This window comes from Pleurodeles waltl, chromosome 1_2 (genome assembly GCF_031143425.1).
Source record: "Pleurodeles waltl isolate 20211129_DDA chromosome 1_2, aPleWal1.hap1.20221129, whole genome shotgun sequence".
NCBI lineage: Eukaryota > Metazoa > Chordata > Amphibia > Caudata > Salamandridae > Pleurodeles > Pleurodeles waltl.
This window is the reverse complement of record NC_090437.1, coordinates 97,745,461-97,767,566: the sequence shown is the minus strand read 5'-3', so window position 1 is coordinate 97,767,566 and position 22,106 is coordinate 97,745,461. Positions and strand designations below refer to the sequence as shown.

Below are 22,106 nucleotides of genomic sequence, written 5' to 3'. Positions count from 1 at the left end.
ATCAGAAATATTAGAATTTTGGGAAGCCAATTTTTTTAAAGAAATTTCCAATTTGTTTGACACCTGTAACATGGAACCTGAAACAGCTTGCTGGACAGAGTCCTGAATATAAGTGTTTAAATTAGCACGAAAATCCTGAATATCCTCATCATTAATCTGTCCTTTGACATCTTTACAAATATTTAAAATAGTTGAAAAGGGCCGGAAAGCTCACAAATGAAAATCCCCCAAATTAGCTTAATTATTAAGCATCAACAAAAAGAGAAAAAATAAATACAACTATTCTTTAAAAAAAACATACAGCACTTAAGAAGGGGTTAAAGATATAGACTGGGCAAGGGGCGTGGGCAAGGGGAGTGTACTAGTACAAAGACACTCCCAAAAGCACCAAAGAGGCTGATAGTGGGCGGGACACACCAGGGTGACTCCGCCTGGAGGGAGGAAAGGACGAAGAACCGGAGGAAACGATTGGACGTGCTATAGAGAAGTATAGTCAAACCGAAGGATCCAGGGCAGCAAGTGGCAAGCGAGTGAGGTGCGTCACCTCAAAACGGTGAGTCAAAGAGAGACGAACTTTCGAGAAGAACGTTTGCCTCATAAAATAACAGAAAAAGGGAAGCGCTCATGCACCCAGCGGACAGCACGTTTCATTAAAGGATTTATGAAACAGAAAACGAAACGTCAACACAAACACCACAACTAAATAAATATATAAGCATACACATCACAAAAATATATAACTTATCTTGACTGCGAGCAGCAAGAAAAGACGACTTGTTGCTCGCAGTTAAGACAGTTATTGGGCATACGATCTTACTAATGGTTGTTCCTTTGTGACTTCATTTACGACTCTTTTCTTTCAAAGGTTCATTGGATATGTAGTTCTTGTTTTTTCTTGGCTGCTATTTGAATTAAAACAAGAAAACGAAGCATAATAGGAGCCTCTGGTCTTGTAATAAAATCAGGAGCATGGGAAAGAACCTTCCACTTGCATTGCGGGTGTGGGGGGGGGGACTTAACTCCCTTCTGCTGTCATCTATCCTACTTGGCTCCAAAAACCACAATCGCCTTATTATTCACACCTACTTACCCAGTGTGCTGTTCGCTCTCTAACTCCAGCTTTCTGTAAAATAATTAAATTAATTCCCAGCTTTATGTGCCCTTTGACCGCTGACCCCTTATGTACTGGATCCATATTTGTGCCTGGTGTGCATGAAAATAGACAATGGCATCATTCATGTAAGCATCTCCGGCTCTAGAATACCAAACCAGCAATTTCGGAAAGGCAGGATCTCCGATTACCTTACTGGTATTCTAAATGGGGTTAAAAAACGGTAAATTGATTAACTTGATATTCAAAACCTGTGATCTTTTAATAGTACATTTTGCAATTAAACTTCTAATAAATAGCCATCATAAATAACAGAAAAAGATTAAACACCCTGCTTAATTCAATCATCTTATTATACACATTGCATTCCTCTCTCCGAGAACGTCCTGTTTTGAAACTGCTCGGTTTTCACTTGATAACTTGCGCTCTTTTCCAGTCCACACAGTGTTAGCCCTTTGTCTCTGTCATTCATTATTCTGTACAGGTGATAAAGATGACCACCATTTTTCAACACTGTTACTTTCATTGCACAGAGTTTAAAATTAGCAAAAAGGACAGAATATTATCGGTTTCCTAAAAGAAATAAATTATCATGTCATGCATAAACGGAAGTATGCCACTCTGTACATTAAATATTTATCAAATAGAGTATTTGTGTTACTAGTGACACGTGACACCAACAGTACAACAGAAGCATAGAGCAGCCGACTTTGCAGCTGGAGAACCGGGTTTGAGTCTCGGCATCGGCTCAACATGCTATGATTCTGGGCAAATCACTTAATCTCTCCCTGTTTGTCTGAAATACAACTGGTGCTCAAGTAAAGCGCTCCGTTGCGTTCGGTCGAGTTTGTGCTAAACACATGCATTATATGGAGTGGGGGGAAACAAGTATCAGGAAAAGTACCTCTGCAGTGCGTGCGGCCAGTTGTAGGACACCAGCAGGCAGCCACTGACTGCCAACCAGAAGGGGTACTTAGTCCAAGCGCTAGGGAACAACCAATAGCAAGGAAAGAAGAGAGGAAGTTCTCGCTGATGGCGTCAGAAGCGGTGCTGACCACTTAGAAGCAAGAAAAGGACAGTGACTGGTGAAGCCTACAAATCATAAGTAATGTGTGGCCTGTGGGCGGGATGTAAGCCCTTTTAAGATTTTTTTTAAATTAAAAACAGAAGACTTTACAAGCACAGCTCAAGCACTGTGCTGGCAAAATCTAACAAGCATTTGCAATGCAATGGGTCTTGCGTTTGCTCGAGTTAGAGCTATTAGCATTGTAGATTCCTAACTAGACTTTTTGTTCCAGATAAATTGAAAATGAAAAGTAAAACAGTTGACAGATGCAAGTCAATTCTAAGCGCCACACTGCTATGAGCATGAGAGTTATTGGCTCCCTGCGTGAATGTCTAGACATGGTGGTCTGCTGATCCCTGCAGGCCCCAATCCCTGTGATTGCTGCAATTCCTAATGGGTTGCAAACTGTGACCTACCTCATTAATATTTATGAAGTAGGTCCATTGCAACCCCATTAGGAATCGCAGTGACTCACTTTTACATTCCAAATTGCGATTTCCTAATTGCGATGTACAAAAAATAGCAGTTAGGAAATCGCAATCCCTAAATTCTGTTTATATTGCCCTTAGTTGTGCATTTAGTCAAAGATGACAGGTATGGCCTACAAAGCTCTTAACACCTGCGTCTGATCTTGCTGCTTGAGGTAGAATATGTACAACATCTTCTCAGCAGTTTTTCCTGGTTCAGCTACTTGCACAAAATTCTGGACAAAGTGGCCTTTCTAAAAGCAGTGTCTTGAATCACACCGATCTCCTACAAACATTCTAGGGTGTGTTGAGAGCTCGTGGCTTTCTTAAAGTATTCCTAAGGTTTGAGTATGACCACTGCTTCATTCTTTTGGCTTTTATACGTCTGCCACGGATTATTGTATGTTTGACTCCTGTACCCTGGTTTTGCATTCTAATGCACCTTCCAGCAGGGCAGGATTTTAAAAAGCGATGATGATGCCAGGACAAATGTCCTTGTGATAAACTGAATGTTGCATCAGGAACTTTGTAATTATGAAGGCATACTTACCTTTGTGACGTCTAGATTATTAGTTGTGGCCAGCCGGGTTTGCAGAAGAGCTCAGCTCAACCGAACACGTTGTAATAATAGAACGTTTTTTGTTTATTAGCAGGCTCGCATATATACGAAATATTTTATGGAAGTACCCAAACCTGCTAGGTTTGTTTGTTGTCGCCTCTGCCTTGTGCGGTATAAACTCGCCTTTTAAATAAATAACGGTATTTGTGCTTGTATGGATAGGTGTATAGACTTCCTAAGTTCCAAATTAAATGACGTTCCCTGATGCAATTTATTTCTGTGCTCGATTTACAGGTATATATTTTGCCCCTGAGGCTGACAATTTGCAAGTCTATAAAGAGTACATTGAACATCTTCCCTTGACCGATGACCCAGAAATATTTGGAATGCATGAAAACGCCAATTTAGCTTTCCAGGTTTGTGAGCCTTGGTAAACCGATGTAATTTTAATTGTTTTAAATGAATGATCATGTTTTAGCTCGAAGCAAAAATCGGATTCAATATTAATAGTCTGTTAAGCAGAAATAATGAGTGGCAAAATTTATTGATGTGTTTTTACGTTCAGTATCTTCACTGCGATATAAACATGGCTTTCTAAAATGCTTGGGTCTGAATATTTTTTTAATGATGACTTGTTTAAGATGAGACAATTTGTATATTTTCTTATTTAACTATGTTGTTTTTTTCTCATACTCTTTCAACGAAGTAACACTGAACATATTCAAAACTGAGGGCCAGATGTACGAAATCACGGAGTTGCGATTTCCCAATAGTGAATTTTCCCAATTCGCTATAAGGAAATTGCAAAATGCGATGTACAATAGTGTGTTTAACACTGTTAACGATTCCCAGTGGGTTGCAATACAACTGCCTCGTTAATATTCATGAGACCAGTCGCAATTTGCGACCCACTGTGAATGGCTATAGTCACAGGGATGTTGGCAGAGGTGGCTCCTCCGCTTTGGCAGAGGAGCCTCACCCCCGCCCCCTGTGAGCAGCAGCAGCTGCAAACCTTTAACAATGAAACAATAATATACTGTGTTTATTATTGGTTCGTTGTTAAAGGGATGGGACCATGGAGGATGACGGGGACGAGTGCACTGTGCACTCCCCTCAGTGTGTATGTGTACTTGGCAGGCCGTCTCGCGCTGGCCAGACACACATGCACACTGTGCTCTCTCCAACCGGCACTGTGTTGCCAGGCAGGAGAGAGCTGGCACAGGCTTCCAGTTTGCATAGGCGCGCCCTGGTTGGGCGCTCCAGCCAATCCTGACGCTGATTGGCCGCAGGTCACGCTGGGAGCCTGTGCCTGCCTGCAGTGACCAGGAAAGAGGAGCGGCGCAGCGGCAGAGCAGGAACGTTTTTTTTCTTCTTAAATTGTTTTTGTCCTGCCCCCCCTTTAACGCCCAAGCCGAGCCGCAACTGGATGCTGGCCTGCTGAGGCCAGCAGACCACCATGTCTGTGATTGCTTTACCAATAAAGCATTTTTTTGTGATGCAGGAAAATGAGATGCATTACAAAAAGAAAACTGACAAGTTTTCTTTTCATTTTATAAGAGTAGGCACGTTTGCGCACAGAAAAAAGCTTAGTACATCTGGCCCATAGAGTACAATATTTTATAGCAGCAGAAACATTTGTAAATATTAGTTTCTCCGCACAGCCATTTACAATTAAATATTTCACACTGTATATAAGGCAACGTTAAGAAAACTGGAATAGCACAGAAATGTACTGAAAGACAGAATATTATGTACCAAGGTGTACAGTTTTTCTATGTGCTTCTCTATGTAAAGTGAAGTCTTTTACTTCTGCAGGTAATCTGCAGTTGTTTAGTTAGTCCACATCATGTCCTAGTGATTGAGCAGATTGGAATACAGACCGACCAAAAATCTTATGATTAGGTCTGCTGTTGAACATAAGTCGACTCTTTTACACTCTTTATTTAAATTAATAACTGCTGGCCTGATGTACTGAATGATTTTGCTCCTATAAAGTGTGAAGTGCACAAAAATCCACGCTTTGTAATTGGAAAACCCTCAGTCACTGTGTACTAAATACAACATTATGCATTGTAAAAGCCTTTGTAGCTCCCTATGTCCTGCTTTGTTTTTATGAGAAGGTCTCTTTATTAGAAAAAATGTGAGTCCTATGGAAGTGAAGTGATTAAAAGAGAGTAGGAATAAACTGGCTTGTCATACATTAAATGCATGCAGTAGTGCTGCAGCAGATTGTGCCTGTTGGCAATCTTGTGGGAAGATTAAGTTAGGATTGGTATTCTTGTGGGAAGACCAGGCGAGGGTATGTAAATTTGAATTAGTTAGATTGCCAACAATGTATAGAAAGTGGTTTTAGTAAATCAAGCTTCTGGAAGCATGTAGCAACATGGGCTTATTTAAGTTGTTTTTGTCATAGCTGAAAATTTTCTCCTATGGCAGGTCTGCTTTTCTTGTCTAAGGCCCTTGTTATGAGTGGGCTGGTGAATTTTGGGACATGTATTGCACATGATAAAATGCGACCCCTCTGTGAAGAGATTTATTAGGTGCAATAAATACCGCCACAGTCTGAATCATAGGATCCTCACTGATAGTCATAACCATGCATCTGCAGGGATACCAGAACACTTTTTCTTCAAATCTTGAAACAATCATTATTAGTTGGAGGTAACACCGCAATTTCCATAGAGTAAGGAATGCCTTCTTTTGTACTGAATTTTTTTGTGCTATGAAGGGTATCTGATCAATGTAGTGAGACCACATTGCAGCATCTGACAAGAAGGCAACAATGAGTTGAATATAAAAACTACCATTTAGCACCTGCAGAAGAACAAAATGAAATAAAAGGGAGACTTTCTGGTCAAGAGTTCAGTAAGTGTAAGAACAAATGCACCATTACTTTAAGGAGTCAGCAGCTTCCCTTCCCAGCATACACTGTACAGGCAGTTTGCCTTACAGCCGTAGTTCTTTTTTCCAGCTCGTGCTGAGAGGATCTTTACCCAGCATATTCCTTAACTTTTGACACAAAAGTTAATTATTTTTGCTTCAGGCGACATCTTTGAAGTTCTACTTCATTTCTCACCATGTTCCCATCGAGAGTGGTGAATTTTTTTCTCCGAATGCCTTCACTTTTTGTGAAGTGCCCTGCATGTGGGTGAAAAAAGGCCTCATCAGACCCACGTTCTGTGTGTGTTGTCTGCCTGCCTCTCACTCTGTCGAAGAGTGTGAGTTTTGCCAAAAAAATGTCCAGGAAAAAGGACAGAGAAGGGGCTTCTTCTTCTGAATGAAGAACCTCTAACATTAAGGACTCCCATAAAGGGAGATATATAGAGAGAAGACATAAAAAAAACACTGTCACCACTATCCTGGGCACTCTCACCACCCTTGAGAACACTGCTTGAAGTCTAGGCAGGCATCAGCACTGACATGCTTGCCGTCAAGGAGCATGACGACAGCACCACCAACGTCGACAACAACACCTCAGATACTGTTAGATTTACCTTCAATGTCTCTCCTTGTTTCAGTTCTACAACCGTCAATGCTGGCAAGATTATTAACTGTAGAACACTCACCACTGATGCATCACCGTTCAACATTGATAAGATCGATTTCTTTGATGTCGACCTCGAGATCATTGCTGAGACACTTGACATCAAGAAGATCAATGTTGAGGCAATCAGAAGTGTCTTTTTCGATTTCTGGCTCCGATCAGCCAGAATGATGGTAGCCCAATAATTCCTGTGGATGATCCTGTTTAGGAACATCTTCCTCCTCTTGATATGCCTCCAAGACCTATTTCTCCTGTAAGTACCATACCTTATCCATTGACATCAGGACCACGGCCTACGCCAACAGTATCTTCATGTACTGAAGGTCATCTGCAATATTCTAGGCTAAGACATAACACCAAAAAGACTTTAAAGAAGTACAACTTCTCAGTCTCCTTCACCGACTAAAAGGTATTCCACTAATTCCGACTTCACCTACACTCCCACTTCTCCGGCAGCATCACCTCTAAGAGCATCTCCCGTAGATGCCGTTTTGACCTTCCAAGATGTTTTAGTCAGAGGTGCCAATGAACTGAATATAAAGTTTCAATTGCACAGGCCTGTTTCTGTCATAGTTGAAACTCTGCAATCAAGAGCTTCACCAAGACCCACCTTATCCTTGGTACTGGGATTGGCAGAGGTTGCTGGAAAAAAGTTCCTTACTCTAGTCACTATTAAGGCTGCAATTCCTCAACTTCATAAAGAATGCAGGGCGTCTGAAAAAGACCCGGTTTACCTGAGACAAGACCTCAAACCTGATTCAGTCATAGTTTCTGCATTTAGAAACATCCTTCAGCTCCAGAGACTTCAGTCCCAACTGAAAAGGAAAGTAAAAGACTGAATGTAGCGGGTAGAAAAATATGCATCTGATAGAGACTTCTAGCTGCAGATTCCTTACCTTTGAATTTCCCCAGGTGTCAGACTGGATCCGGAAACTTTTGCTTGAGCATTACCGCTGTGTGCGCTGTCGAGTGGCTCCATACGGCTCCACATGGCATCTTTGGTGCTGGAAGTGACATCCCGGTCACCGATACAGGCACCACCCAGGCGTCAGTTGTTTTATTTCTACGCCAGTTAGCACAGATCCGGTTAGAGCTATCCCTCTGTTGCTTATTGACAGGTCTTTTTCGACATTTTGTTTAGATTTTTTTTCCAAGTGTGTTGAGGATGTCATTGAAGGAGGGAGGGTTCAAACCGTGTGACGCCTGTCACCGTGTCATGTTGGTTATGGCCTCTATCTGGGAATCTCTGACTGCGTTTTCAGACAATCTATCGAAAATCAGTAGACAGGATATTGTGAAAATCATGTGAGAAGGTCAAACAGTTTCAAACCAATCCATCAGTGCAGCCATAGATGATGCACATTTGGCTATTACTCAGATCTGCAATGGAATATCTCTCTGCAGAATGTCAGACTGACTTCACTAAAACCTGACACTCAATCAAAAATTATGAACTTCCCTTTCACCAGTCCAGTTCTTTTTGGTCCCCACACGGACGAAGAAATGGAAAGAATGAAAATAGAAGCAGAAACTTAAAGCAGTGGATTTAGAGGAGAGGAAAACATTTTACCCTTCCCAATATTGTCATAGGAACTACCAATTCCCATCTAGACAGGGGGTTCTATCCCCTCATTTGTCTTTACATTCTCAGTCCCAAAGTCGACAACAGCAATAACAAAAACAACAATTCCAACCTAGGAATAACCGAGGAAGAGGACAACAACATCAGCAGACACACCGCCAATTCTCCTTCAAGACTAGACTGGCGTCAAAACAGTGAAGTTCACACTCCCTCTATTCTGTATCCTACTCTGGTAGGACAGAATGCTTCACATCATCTAACAGAGTGGGTATCGATAACCACAGACAGATGGATCCTACATATTACTCAAAACAGGTACACCATCCAGTTCAAACATCCTCCATCTGCAATGCTTCCAAAATCAGCACCAAAGCCTCAATTGTCAGGTACAATCTTTACTCCAAAAGCGAGCAATAAAACCAGTTTCTTTCTCTCAATGAGGGGAAAGGTATCTATTCCAGATATGTTTTGGTACTTAAGAAAAGCATACAAATGGAATTCATGCCTATACTTGACCTAAGACAAGCAAACAAATATGTCAAAGGACAAAGATTCACAATGTTAGCTCTGCATCAGATCTATCCACAATTGATGAATGGCGACTGGATATGTATGGTGGATGTACAACACACATATTCCCACTTACCTGGTGTGAAGAAACACGGACATTTTTTAAGATTCATAGTAGGGAAATCCCATTATCAGTACACAGTTCTCCTATTTGGTCTCAGGTCTGCACACAAGACAATTTCATAATGCATGGCAACGGTTACAGCTCACTTCCAGATACGCAGGATCTACATTTACCATTATCTAGATGATTCGCTGATAAAGGCACTCTCCTATCGCCTCGCACAATTGGTTTTCAATTCCACAACCAAACTTCTGACAAAACTGGGTTTGCATATCACTCATGAGAAGTCAATCTCTTCACCTCATCAACTTCTAGACTACCTAGGTGCTACCCTGGACACTACAAAAGAAATGTATCCTTCAGAGGAGAGAGTGTCAACCATTTTTCGGAAATGTTGCATACTGCTTCAAATGCCAGGTCCACTGGCTCGGGAGATCTCATCCTTTCTAGGGTCCATGGCATCTTGCATTTATCTAGTGCCGAATGAACATCTCAAGATGAAACCCCTGTAGCAATACCTCGAGGACCAGTGGTCTCAATAGAAGGAAGATAACCAGGTAAACCTAGGGCCCTTTCTACACATAGTAAGACTGCATCTGTCGCCTGATTTAAAAAAAAAAAAAAAAAAAATTCAGAAATGTGTAAAGCGGCTATATGGAAATTGGTTCATACTTTTGCTAAGCATTACTGTTTAAACGGAGATTTAAGAGCTGATTCTTTGACAAGGGAACATTAAAGAATATGTTTAATTAGAATACTTCTTTGTTACCTCACATCTGTTTTGCCTGCAGCCCAAAACAGTTTATTTTTTATATAGCTTGGTATTCGCATCCGCAAGTTAGGGATATGCTTACTATTCTATTCTGTGTTTATGATTATCAGTGAGGATTCTATGCTGCACAAGAAAATGTCACTTGCATTCCTAGTTCTGCATTGTAGGTATCTTCATTGAAGTCATAAACAAACCTCCCTCTTCCCCAGTTGACAATACGTTTGCTATATTGTTTTCTTTTCTACATCTTTTTACCGCCAATCAAACTAACGAGACTATGAGGCAGGCCGTCAGTACTGGACATGCTGGGAAGGGAAGCTGCTGACTCCCGAAAGTATCAGTGTATTTTTTCTTGCACTCACTGATCTCTTGTGCTGACATGCTCTCTTTTACTTAATGTTCGTCCTCTGTAGGTACTAAATAATAGTAGTATTTATATTCATCTCAGTGTTGCCTTCTTGTCAGATGCTGCAATGTGGTCTCACTACATTGATTACATACCCTTCTTAGCACAGAAAATTTCAGTAAAAAGCAGGCCTGTCATTCCTTACTCGAGGTAACCTTACTATATGGAGATTTAGGTTCTACCTCCAACTATCAATGTTTTTTTCAAGATTTGTAGAAAGTGTTCCGAGATCCCTGTAGATGTATGTGAATGTTCTGTATTTCTGACTATCAGTAGGATACCTGCGATGCAGAACTAGGAATACAAGTAAGTAGCTTTTCCTTACTAATGTTTCCCATCGTATGCTTACCATAACAAACCTGCATGCCCTGGTATTTTCCGGGCATTTTTTCTTCGATAAATTTTGTCAGGTTTAACATTCCTAAATGTGTCAGGAGGATTTGATTTTTATTGGAGTACTCCTAATTGAAATAAGGAGTTAATAATTATATTGAAAGGCCAACTTCAATAAGGGCCTATGTCCAGAATTTATTTTTTTTTATTATCAATTGTACAAGCACAGGGACATATGTGAATATTGACAAATCAATTTCCAAACAAAGGTATGAGGAGCTTGGTGCTTCCTCAGCTTTGCACATTTGCCTGTGAGAGTAATTGAACATAGCTAAGGATCACAAATCAATGTATGATTTGTTGCTTTGCAAATTAGAGCCAGATTCTACAGAGCACGTTCCATTTTGCAGTTACATGTGAGTAAACATTTGGAACCAACTGTAGAGGGTGGGATAATTCTGAAAATGATGACATTAGAAGGTATAAAATGCTAATGAATGTAATTATATTGGTTTGAATGTCAAACTCTAGGTTAATATTTATGAAATTCAGATTATGTTATGACCGTGGTGTGTGGTAGAATTAATTTTGGTTGGAACTATAGACCATGCTTATTGTTGCCCATTTCTTCTCATGGACAGATAGATTTTCTACTGTTTTTTTGCCATAACATTGTTATGCTCTTGTTTTGCTGCGTAAAACTCTAGAGAGCTGCAAGCACTGCTGTAATATGAGACACACCTGGACATCTTTGATTATGTGTAAAATGCATTAACGAATGTGAAAGAGAACATGGCAGGAAAGCTGAATGCTCATTGGTTATTTTGTTATGAACAGGGAAGGACCCTTTCAAATGTCTCCTTACTGGCTTGGCTCAGGATAACTTTTTGGAGCTGTACAAAAGAAAGATTTTATTCCCCTATGTCTGCTTCCTCCATTTTGTGAGTTGTAATACATGGGCAGTGAGCCATGGAGGACACGACAGTGAGGTGGAATTTGAATGTTTTTTGGCTGTCTGTGCATAACAAGCATTGGTAAACTCAATCAGTTTTACATTGCTGTTGCTTTGTGGTCGAGGTTGTTGATTTTTGCAATGCTGGAGGCTTTTAAAATGCACTGGCATTGGCAAAGCCAATAGCGGCGATTAGCTCACTTTAAAGTCAATTTTTTATACTTTCAGTATGTCCACCATGTTGCATGACATAACATGGCATAAAGCAATGGTCATCTTGTACTGAAAATAATGTTTAAAAACTTCTAAGTTAGTCAACACAAGTTACTGTAGTAAAATGTCAAAGATATTGTTTTGAATGGTTTGGTCAAACATATGTGCAGCAGTTAATATTTTATTAAATCCGTCAATTTGTATATTTTGTACAGCGAAAAGAGACTAGCACTTTAATCACCACCATTCTAGATGTTCAGCCAAGAACAACAACGCAAGGAGCAGGACAAAGCAATGATGAAATTGTACAAGAGCTTGCTGCCACAATTCTAACAAAACTTTCAGGTAATTCACCATGGACGATATTTAATTCTGGAAAAATATCACATATCAGTTCTTTTCAGAATCAATTTAGCCATTTATACAAACAATAGTCAACTCAATCTCTCAGCCTTCTTGCTATGCTAGCTTAGTTCAGACTTCTTCTTTGTTACCTTCTAATGCAGCAGTTCTTAACCGTTTGACTTATGTGGACCCCCACTTAATCATTACTGGAATCCGGGCCCCGACTGAATCATTATTGGAATCTAGAGATCCCCAATGAGTCTTTATTGGAAACCAGGATCCATGGTCTAAGCATTTGTGATGATTTGAACTGCAAAACAGTTCTCAAAGAATACAGAAACAAACATCAGACAAATATACAAATAATATAATATTTAATTTAGCTTGCAAAAAAATATACAAAAACAAATCAAAACTGTAATATTAATGGAAGGTTGGAACTTTTATAAATAAGATTGAGGTCACACGTCATCCATACCTTATACTTAATGTACTTGCACTGCTCCCAGGAATCAAAATCGTTCACACTTACAGAAAATTCATCTTTGCATTTTGGTTCTTTACTTATTTACACTTTATTAATCTGTCAATAATATTTCATTTTCTAAGCAGTCGCAGAACCCCTGAGCAGGTTTTTTAGACCCCTAGTGGACCCCGGAACAGAGGTCCAGAATCACTGTCCCAATGGATTGAATGTCTCCGTATAAAACGGAATTTGTTCAGATAGAATTGAGTATCTTTCCCCAAAAAACAGGACTCTTTGTTTCCTCCTCCTAATATATTACCATTAGACACAATCATTGGACGGGGTAATTTAGGTGCAATATGTTTTCATTTCTAGCTTACCACACACCTCTACCAACCTGCCTACATAGTAACTTGGTAGAGAGCTTAGTGAGTGTCTCACTTACTGTTGCAATCTCGGTGTGATCTTCAAATAACAGGATTGAGTCCCGACATGACTGACTCACCCTCTCTTCCTTAACAGAAATGTACTGCACCATGGAATTACAAAAATGGCAATGACAAGGGTAACATAAACAAACAAAATGTTTTCTCCAGAATTGAATTAAAAGGATACAATATTACAGTATTTTACTATGTGCATGATAAATTGATACCAGCCGTTTAGTTGTTTTTCTGCTGGCTAGCAGCCTACTTCCACAATAGGTCACTACTACCTAGGCCTTAAATGATAGTTGAAAAACTAAAATAGGAGTTAGGATGATGATTAGCATTATCTACCTACCAAGATGCAAAATATATATATTTTTTAATGTAGCCGTTAATCTTAATTAGGAAGACATACAATAGTAATTGTCAGAGGCATAATGATGCTGTGGAAAATTTGAGAGAAAAATAACATTTAACCAATGATTTGTCATTCTCTAGTAACAAATGCAAACTGTGAATCCTTTTTCTCTTATTCCAAAATGCTTGTCAGTGGACGTAGGAAGAGGGAAATTTATCATTTCATTATTGTCAAAATTGTGGCAGGGAACCATGCTGGTCTATGGCACATCACCTCTTCCTTGTCCACTTATAAACAGGTACCGCCTCCTCTCCTGTGTGATTCAAATCCCTATAAATGGGCTTGAAGGTAAAGGAGGAGGCCGTACATTTGAATGAGCTGGGAGAAGTAGGAATGCATTCTAGCATCTGTCTATTGCATCTCTACGTTAAATTCACCAAAACAGAGCAAATTACACATAGGTCAGATTTTGTTCCTGGCTTTTTGAAAGGAAAATACTTTTTTAATTTGCCCTGTTTACTGTTCACACTGTACTCAGGTAAAGAAGGAGTTTTAATTTATACATATATATATATATATAACATGCATTTTCAATCAAGGAATTCAACAGATTAGAAGGGGTTTTATTATATGCAGCCCATTAGTAAAAGCATGTTGTTATGATCAGCTGTATACTTACTAAAGGATACACATTATTATTAACAATATAATCAGCATTTTGTTTACTAGTATTTTCAGTCAGCAGTCTACTTTGATTTTAGGCTTTTGAACTGAAAAAGTGTGTCTATGTAGATATTGCCTCTGCCATACAATTTAGTGAAATCTATACCTGACATGCAAGAAAGCTGTGAAAATCTTCCTATTATTCACCAGCTTTTGCCCATATCCAGTATAACATGAGCACTTTGCTGTCGTCCTCCAGGCAAAACCACCAACACATTGCAATCTTTTCTATACCTTGTTACTGATCTTGTGTTCTATTTTATTTCCATTTCCTGGGCTGCCTCTTTTTTTTATTTTTTTTTTTAATCTGTTTATTGAAGTTTACAGATGTACAAAGGTAACGTAGTGCTAAAGCTTCAAACATGCAAGGTTTAAAATGACTTAGGCACATTATAATAACCTTTTTATTGGCATCAAGCGATTGGGGTACCTGCAAGTTCCGACGAGGTTGGGAGGGTGAGGCCCGGGGCCTTGCGCCCAGGGGACATTTCTGCATGTCAGATAGAAGCTGCAGTGTGTGAGGGGATAGGAAACAGTGAGTATTGGGTTAGGGGAGAAACAAACAATTCAATGTAACATTAGAAAACAATGAACATAGTTCTAGGTGGTGAAGAGGCTATAGTGGTGGGAATTCAGGAAATGCATGCGTTGCCTCTCAGGGACAAGGCTCCCAAGTGGTTTCACCCTGTGAGGGAAGCCAGATGGCACAACATGATGAGGGATCAGAGGAGTAGTTTGGCCGTCTTCAGTCATGGTGGAGTAAAGCAGATAAACTCTAATCTCGAGAAATAAGTTAGTAAATGGAGCCATATTCTCCGAAACTTGGCATCCGTAAGAGTTTACAAGTAAGTTGTTCTAATGCCATGACTTGCCACAGGCGTGTCACTGTGCTATTGCGGGTGGGGTCTGTTGTTTCCAAGACAGTGCGATAAGTTGTCTCACTGTGTGCAGCATATAGGTAATAGCACCCACTCAGCATAAGGCATGCCTGGCAGGTTCTTATTCCCAAAATAATGATAAGTGGGGTATTCGGAAAGAGCTAACTCACCACCTATTTTATATGTCTATGGACCTCCTTCCAAAACGTTTGTATGGGCGGACAAGTCCACTAAATGTGTATAAAGTCCTCTTTTGTGTTTAAACCTCCAGCACAATGAAGAGGTGCCGCGGTAGGTTGCAGACAAACAGAAGGGAGTATAGTACCATTGGCACATGAGTTTGTGAGCAGTTTCCCGTACAGAGAGACTACAATAAGTTTTAGGGATTTACAGAGTGTGTCCCACTGTTTAGGGGTGATTAACTCAGTGGTTCCTTTATTCCATAGTGTTTGATATGGGTGTATGGTAGTGTCTGTGGAGTGTTGAAGTGTGCAGTATATGTCAGCTAATAGCCCTTTCAAGCCATTGTTCGATCGTACCAAAGATTCAAATGGAGTATATGAGTGAATTGCACCTGGGTAAACTAAGGGACGGAGGACCCCTGTGGTGGAGTTGCAGATATTGCAGTAGGGCTGAGTCTGGGAGACAATACTCCTTCGGCACTGCTCAAAGGTCTTCATCACAGGTACTTGGAAAAGCCCTCCTTTCAGGCTTGGTCTGATCCAGTCCCCATCAGACCAAGCCTGAAAGGCCTTGGGGGCATTGCAGGTGTGAAGTCTGGGTTGCAAGAGATTGGGGTATGAGGAGAGGGAAAGGTAGTTAAGTCTTGATGTTACAAGCTTGTCCAATATTTCCAGCACTGTCTTAGTTGGGGTGGCAGCGTAGGTGCTGCGGGGTTGGGAACACAGAGGAAGCCAGGCCAGGTCCCACAAAGGCCAACAAGTCACTGCCCTATCCATGTGGAACCAGTGGCTTGCGCTCTCGTGAGCCACCGAGGCTGATATAAAGCACAAGCGTGCTGCCCAGTAATACTCCAAAAGATTGTGGCATGCTAACACTCCTCTGTCCCGGGGTTTCATTGAGAGTGTCGTGGAGATGCATGGTTTCTTCCTTTCCCAGATAAAGGTTCGTAGCTCACGTTGGAATCTTAAGTTGTCCTCTGGAGGAACTGGGGTCAATATGGATTGAAATAAGTATAAGACCCGGGGTAGAATGTTCTTTTTGGGTACATTAATCTGCTGTTCTTTTTTAATGAATTATGGTTTCGACAAATGGTTAAATCCTCCACTCTTTGACTTTTGGTTAAAGCAACGATTTGCTCCTCTAAAAGCTTTGTGTTCAAACTCTATTGCTAACAGTAATGAAACATTTGAAGGTTTTTTTTGGCACTCGTGACATTAATCCTTTCCTCAGCGCCAGGATCAAAACCTCTGTGGTGCAGTTTCATGCTGCTCAATGGTTTATTCTTTCATTAGGATAAATTAAGACAGCCAAATGTTGACTGGAGTCACATTGAAGGAAAGATCGAAAAAGGGGCCTGTCTGCCTACAAATCTGGGACTGTAGGTTAGCCATTGTAGAAGGTAGAAAGGCCTGATGACCCAAAACTTCAGCATCTGCTGACTGTCAATCTTGGATTCTGTTTCCATATAAACCTTTTCTGATTTACAAGCTTGTAGACCAACCGAGAACCTTAATCAATTCTTATTAATAAAATAAAGAAAAAACGCAGGGGATGTTTTCAACTGATAAACAGCCCATCTTTATGCCCCATCACTTCATTGGCAATAGGACATTCCTTACTCTGAAGATAACTTCTTCTGGCTCCCCTACCATATTCATTTCAATGCTGCGGAATCTGTATCAAGGAGCACAAGCAAATGTTTATGTGAATGCTAATTTGGCAGGGGTCATAAATAAAAACAAGGGTATGAAACAGGGTTGTCCTCTGTCTCCAATTTTATTTACTTTCTTTGTTGAGCCCTTAGCAGTTAGGATTCAGGCAAATGAGGATATTGTGGCCCCAGTAAATGGGATGCCTCAATTAAAAATGTTTGCAGATGATATCATCTTATATCTCAGGCCAGAGAAGCAGATCTGGATGAGTTTAAACGTGTTGAAGGGATTAGGGGGTATAACATTAATCAGAACAAAAAAGAATTGTTTCTTTTAAATTTTTTAGCTAGTGAGCTCCCTCTTTGTTTGCAGCAACAGGCTAGCTTACTAAAACCGATTCGATATCTGGGGATCTTCGTAACTAATAACTTTTCAGAGCCTTTTAATTTGAATTGTGTGTCAGTGTTCAAGAAGATCAAGGGTTTGCTGGATACATGGGCACTACTTCCCCTAACATTGGTGGTTAGAGTAGCGCATATTAAAATGTTGATTCTGCCTTTGCTGTTATTTCTCTTTACTAATGTCCCCATTAAAGTTAAGGAGGGTCATTTTACAGTGTTAAAAGCATTTGTAGGCATTTTTTCTGGAACAAGAAGGCCTCTAGGGTAAAACTATCTGTACCTCAATTGGATGCCAGTCAGGGGGACTGGCATTTTCCCATGTTCAGACATATTATGAAGCAGCTTTTTAGATGTGCTAGCAAATTCAGTAGATGGGAAGAGGACAGTCGCTCTTTTTTTATAGGTAAAATGATCCAGAAAGCTGTATAACAGTTGCCAGAGTTTGTGAAGACAGCCAAGCTCCCAAAGAAAACTAGATACAAAGTGTTACAAGAAATGAGTGCCCATCTTCAATTGTTTTTTTATTTGTCCAAAAGCATTTCAGGAGGTGTCGAGTATCTTACATTATAGGAGTGTAAATATGTAAGCTTGGCAATACCACATAGTCAGTTAGAGTTATGGAATGCTAACAGCTTTAAAGAATTGAGTCATTTTTTTTTAAGGGCGAAGTGTATCACTTGGCTGAACTGCAGGCTCGGGTGCAGATCTCTGCAAGTTGTTCTATTTGGGATTCCAACAGATCATTCTCTTTCTTGAAAGATACCTGCCCGGAATCCAGCTCAAATCCCCACTCCATCATGTGATCACCTTTGAGCTCGAAATTCAGAGAATTAGCAACTGGTATTGATTACTCCGTGATCAGGGGTAGACATCAGGTGGAACGTTTTTTAGATAAAATCAACCTATCCACACAATGCATTATTTCGGAGGTGGATTGGGACTCTATTTCGTTATTAGCCCATAAGGCATTAAGGGCTGCAGATTTTAATCATTATCTGGCGGTAGAAGACCAGTGCTTTTGCTGTCGGCAGCAGGGGATGGGTGGTTGTGTACATATTTGTTTGCCTGCCAGATATTTTTTTCTGGTTTGTTAGAAGGAATCAGAGGTCGGGCATTGGCAAGTGGGGACAGGTGTTTATATCAACTGCCACAATAGTAGCTCGTTCTTTGATTTACAGAACTGGAAATCATCTAGGGTTCCATTATTCCAAGAGTGGTTCAATAAAATGCTTAGGAGGAAAGAAATTGAGAAGGTGTATGCAATCCATGTGAGGGGCGCTTAAAAAGACTCAAAGCGTCATGACAGTTTATGGTTCGCTGGAAGAACTCGGCCCCAGCTTTCAAGCAGCGTCATTGATCTCTAAGGGGTAAGGATGCTGATGTTTGGAGCAGTTATTGCTTTCTTTATCGTTAGTATGTCAAGCATAAGTCCTTCCCAGGAATTACTGAAGCAAGGAAGTAGTTTTAAAGCTGGTGGGGTTTCTATGTGGCACGATGGCACTTCATTGATAGCTGATAATACAACTATATTGTATACACTTGTACACTATTATCTGCACAAAGTAACTTGGGAGGAGGAGATTTAAAGTGGCACGCTGGAACTTTATTGGTTGTTTTATAGTATTCAGCATTATTGTTTTTAACAGATCGATTGTCCTAAACTATGTGACGGCTTGTCTATTGATATAAGTGATTGTCATTATCAGATGCTATTTTGTTTAGTATTTGTCTGGCAGATTACTGATTTGTAATTGTTTTATGATTCTGCTCAATAAAAATAAAACAATAAATTATTGAATGTATTTGTAGAATCGGGGGTCTGTGCGTGTCGTAGCTTACCATTAGTTTTGTGAATTGTCTGATTTGGTCTTCCTCCAAAGTGTCACCCAGTTTGGAAGTACCTATTAGGTCCTAGAGGGTGGAAGCCATCGAGAGCCACTGACTGTCAGAGCCATGTGCCACTCCATATCCTTGTTCCAGCCAACTCATCAGAGTGGCTGATGCCAGCAAGATAGTGTCGTGTAGGTAGCCCTTGGCAGTCCTAATTGTTTATATGGGATGTAAAGTAAGTTGACTCTGCCACGTACTTCAAGCCATTCCAGCTCGGAATTTACACTTGTTGTGGTCTGACTAAAGCCAATTATTTACAGGTACGGGTTGGCTAACATAATAGTATAATGTGATATCTGCCAGTCCCAACACTTCTTTCATATGGTACAAGGATGCATTTCCGGAATGCAACACAGCCCTGCCTAACCACTCATAGGAATGTCGTAATCGAGAGCTTTAATCATCTAAACACAGCGGCAGGGATTTCATATGGATATTTCTGCAGTACGTATACCAAACGAGGAGGTAACTTTATTTTCAATTGTGCTCCTTTATCAGCGATGCTGAAGGCAAAGAGCCTTATGCATCCATGTCTTGCTTTGTTCAGGGTGGCAAGTGTTTACATCGAGCTCCCAGGCTCACTGGCTGGTCAGGGCAACATTTATGCCAAGGTACTGAAAGTGGTCTGTCGTTTTCTGTAGTGTGATCATTGCCTGTATTTTGTTATGATCCCCTTCCACCTAGATCAGTTTGCCCCAGTTAATAGTGGGGCCTGAGTCGTCACCGTAGACCTGTACCATTTGCATCAATGTAGGGAGGGAGAACTCAGGCCTTGTATATAAATTCAGATATCATCCACATATAGCAGTATTCTGTCTTCTCCTGAAGTGTCCCAACCAAATCCACTGATCTGTGCATGACGCCGAACCCATTCCAATAGTGGCTCAATGATTAGTGCAAATAAAAGAGGCTAAAGGAGCTCCTCTATCTCATTCCTCTCTGTATAGCACAGGAGGAGAAAAGCTTCCATTGACTCTAACCACTGCCTAAGGGTCAGTGTAGAGGATTCAGACAGATTGTTGGAATAGCGGCCCACAGTTCATTAGGGCTAATAATTGGCACATGAAGGGTCAGGGACAGAGTCAAAAGCCTTCTCGAACTCAATTGAGATTAGAGCTCTTTGGTCAGTGTAACCCCAAGACTGTCCCAGGGTGATGTTCAGATGTCTGAGACAGTGGCGTGTCCGTTTTGGTCCCAGTGTATTATTGTCTGTATGACTGCAAGCAGCCTGTTGGCTAGGACAAGATATTTGCTTCTGTGTTGATAAGGGAAATGGGGCAGTGGGAGGTGCATTGCATTAGTGGATATCCTGGCTTTAAAACTGTGGAAATAGTCGCGCTGTGCAAGTTATATAAAAGGAACCTGGCCATGTAAGTCTCTTTGTAGAGTGTAAGAAGTGGATCTGTCAAGTATGATGCATATTTCTTGAAGAACTCAAGAAGGAAGCTTTTTGAACCCAACGTTTTCCCCGAGGGCATGGTATTAATAACTTCTAGTATCTTCTCTAATTGTATGGGTTCATCTAATATTTCACTGTCTGTTGAGGAATGCTGTAGCGTTATTAAATCATTTATAATGGGGTTGTCAGTATTTGTCAATGGGGCAGTCCAGCCATCATAGATGGAGATGTATTAATTAGTGAATTCCTCTGTTATGTGGTCCAGACCAGTTAACATGTGTCCCATAGGTGTGCTGACCATAGGCTATTCTCCACTCTAGGGCAGAGAATTTAAAAGATTTTGCATTAGGTTTGTGTCACTTTTTGACACAAATCCGACTCAACATCCTTTTTTGTTGTTTACAAAGCAACCTAAATGTAGATGTACATGCTTTGTTTAAAAAAAAAAAAAAGTAATGCAACGCAGCACATTGAGCTGACACATGTTACTTTGCTCCAGGGAAGTGTTCTCCTAGTGATGCTTGTGCGTTCTTGTGCATCCACCCATGGATTTTGACGCAAATCCAGAATTGTAGACACAGGTTTGCGTCAAAATGGTGTGCATGCCTGAGACTGGTGTAACGAGGAAAGGAGAACTCTCTTTATCAATCCTCATTACTTCCTCTATGCATGTTTGCTGCACTGTGCAGCACGCACGCAGAGAGGAAAAAGCCTCCAAGGATACTTATGTGCAGAAAAGTACCCCTTCACCTTGGCATAGGGAGGTTTGCATTGGTGCAAGGCAGTCTGAAGTGTGCCAGCTCAGTGAGAGAACAGAACTGCACCATTTAGTTGAAAATATGATGCAGTTCTGCTCTCTCCCTATCAAGCAATACAGCACAGCAACTTCACTTACCATACTGTGATGTGTGACATTTTTTGTAAATCTGACCCTAGATCGCTATTGGTCAGCCAATGTAATAACTCCCTGTCTTCATTCCCATGCTCATAATTATATACTGCATCACTGAACAGCCTAGTGCTGCCTTGCCTAATCATTTCTATTTGTGTGTTAGCCTTAATAAATCAAGTTGGTGTAATAATATCAGGTCTGTATATTGTGTCTTTTTCCGTTCCAGCTATATATTATCTTACAGAGTCTCTCTGTTAGACCATTTTGCCCAAGTTTGATAGGATGTGGCCTGCCTGCATATAACCGTTTTGAGGACATAGCAAAGCATGATACCCAATTCTACCAGCCCCCATATTCAATCAAAAATCATTTCCTATTAGGTGGCGCATGTATTCCGATAAGCTTGGGTCCCAGCGCTACCATGCACCCAGCCTCTTCAAACTCTGGTTGTTATCCTTGTTTCCTGTTGCCTATTTGCATCAGGGTCTGATCTGTTAGGGTTTGTGGAAGTAAATGTTCAATGGCTAATGCGCCTCTGTTTTCTATGAAGATAAAAACACAATCTAATCTAGAACAGGATCTGTGTTGGAGTGAGTGGTATGTAAATTCACTTACACACACTGGGAGGGTTAGAGAGATTTTTACTTAGAGCTAAACATTGCCTCTCTATGCTCAAATAACACACAATGGGTAAATATATCTTATCATCTGGAGCAGAGGCACACCGTTTTCCCTACTTTGCTTGCAGGAATCCAACAAGAATTGAATAGGTCATTTCATCCACTAGTTGTAGCATGCTTTATCATTGGTGACCTACCACACCGAGGTAGGTGAATACCATCACAGCTGACA

At 40.6% G+C, this 22,106-nt stretch overlaps 1 protein-coding gene across 2 annotated transcripts in view; it reads left to right on the top strand.

Moving 5' to 3' along the window:
- The window catches only part of DNAH6 (dynein axonemal heavy chain 6), a 1,211,389-nt gene that overhangs the window by 1,101,620 nt on the left and 87,663 nt on the right, over window positions 1-22,106 (top strand). For both annotated transcript variants that reach the window (XM_069236637.1, XM_069236634.1), the window contains exons 70-71: window positions 3,498-3,619; window positions 11,855-11,984. In XM_069236637.1, the coding sequence (XP_069092738.1) occupies window positions 3,498-3,619; window positions 11,855-11,984 (252 nt within the window). The remainder of the gene's footprint in view (window positions 1-3,497; window positions 3,620-11,854; window positions 11,985-22,106) is intronic.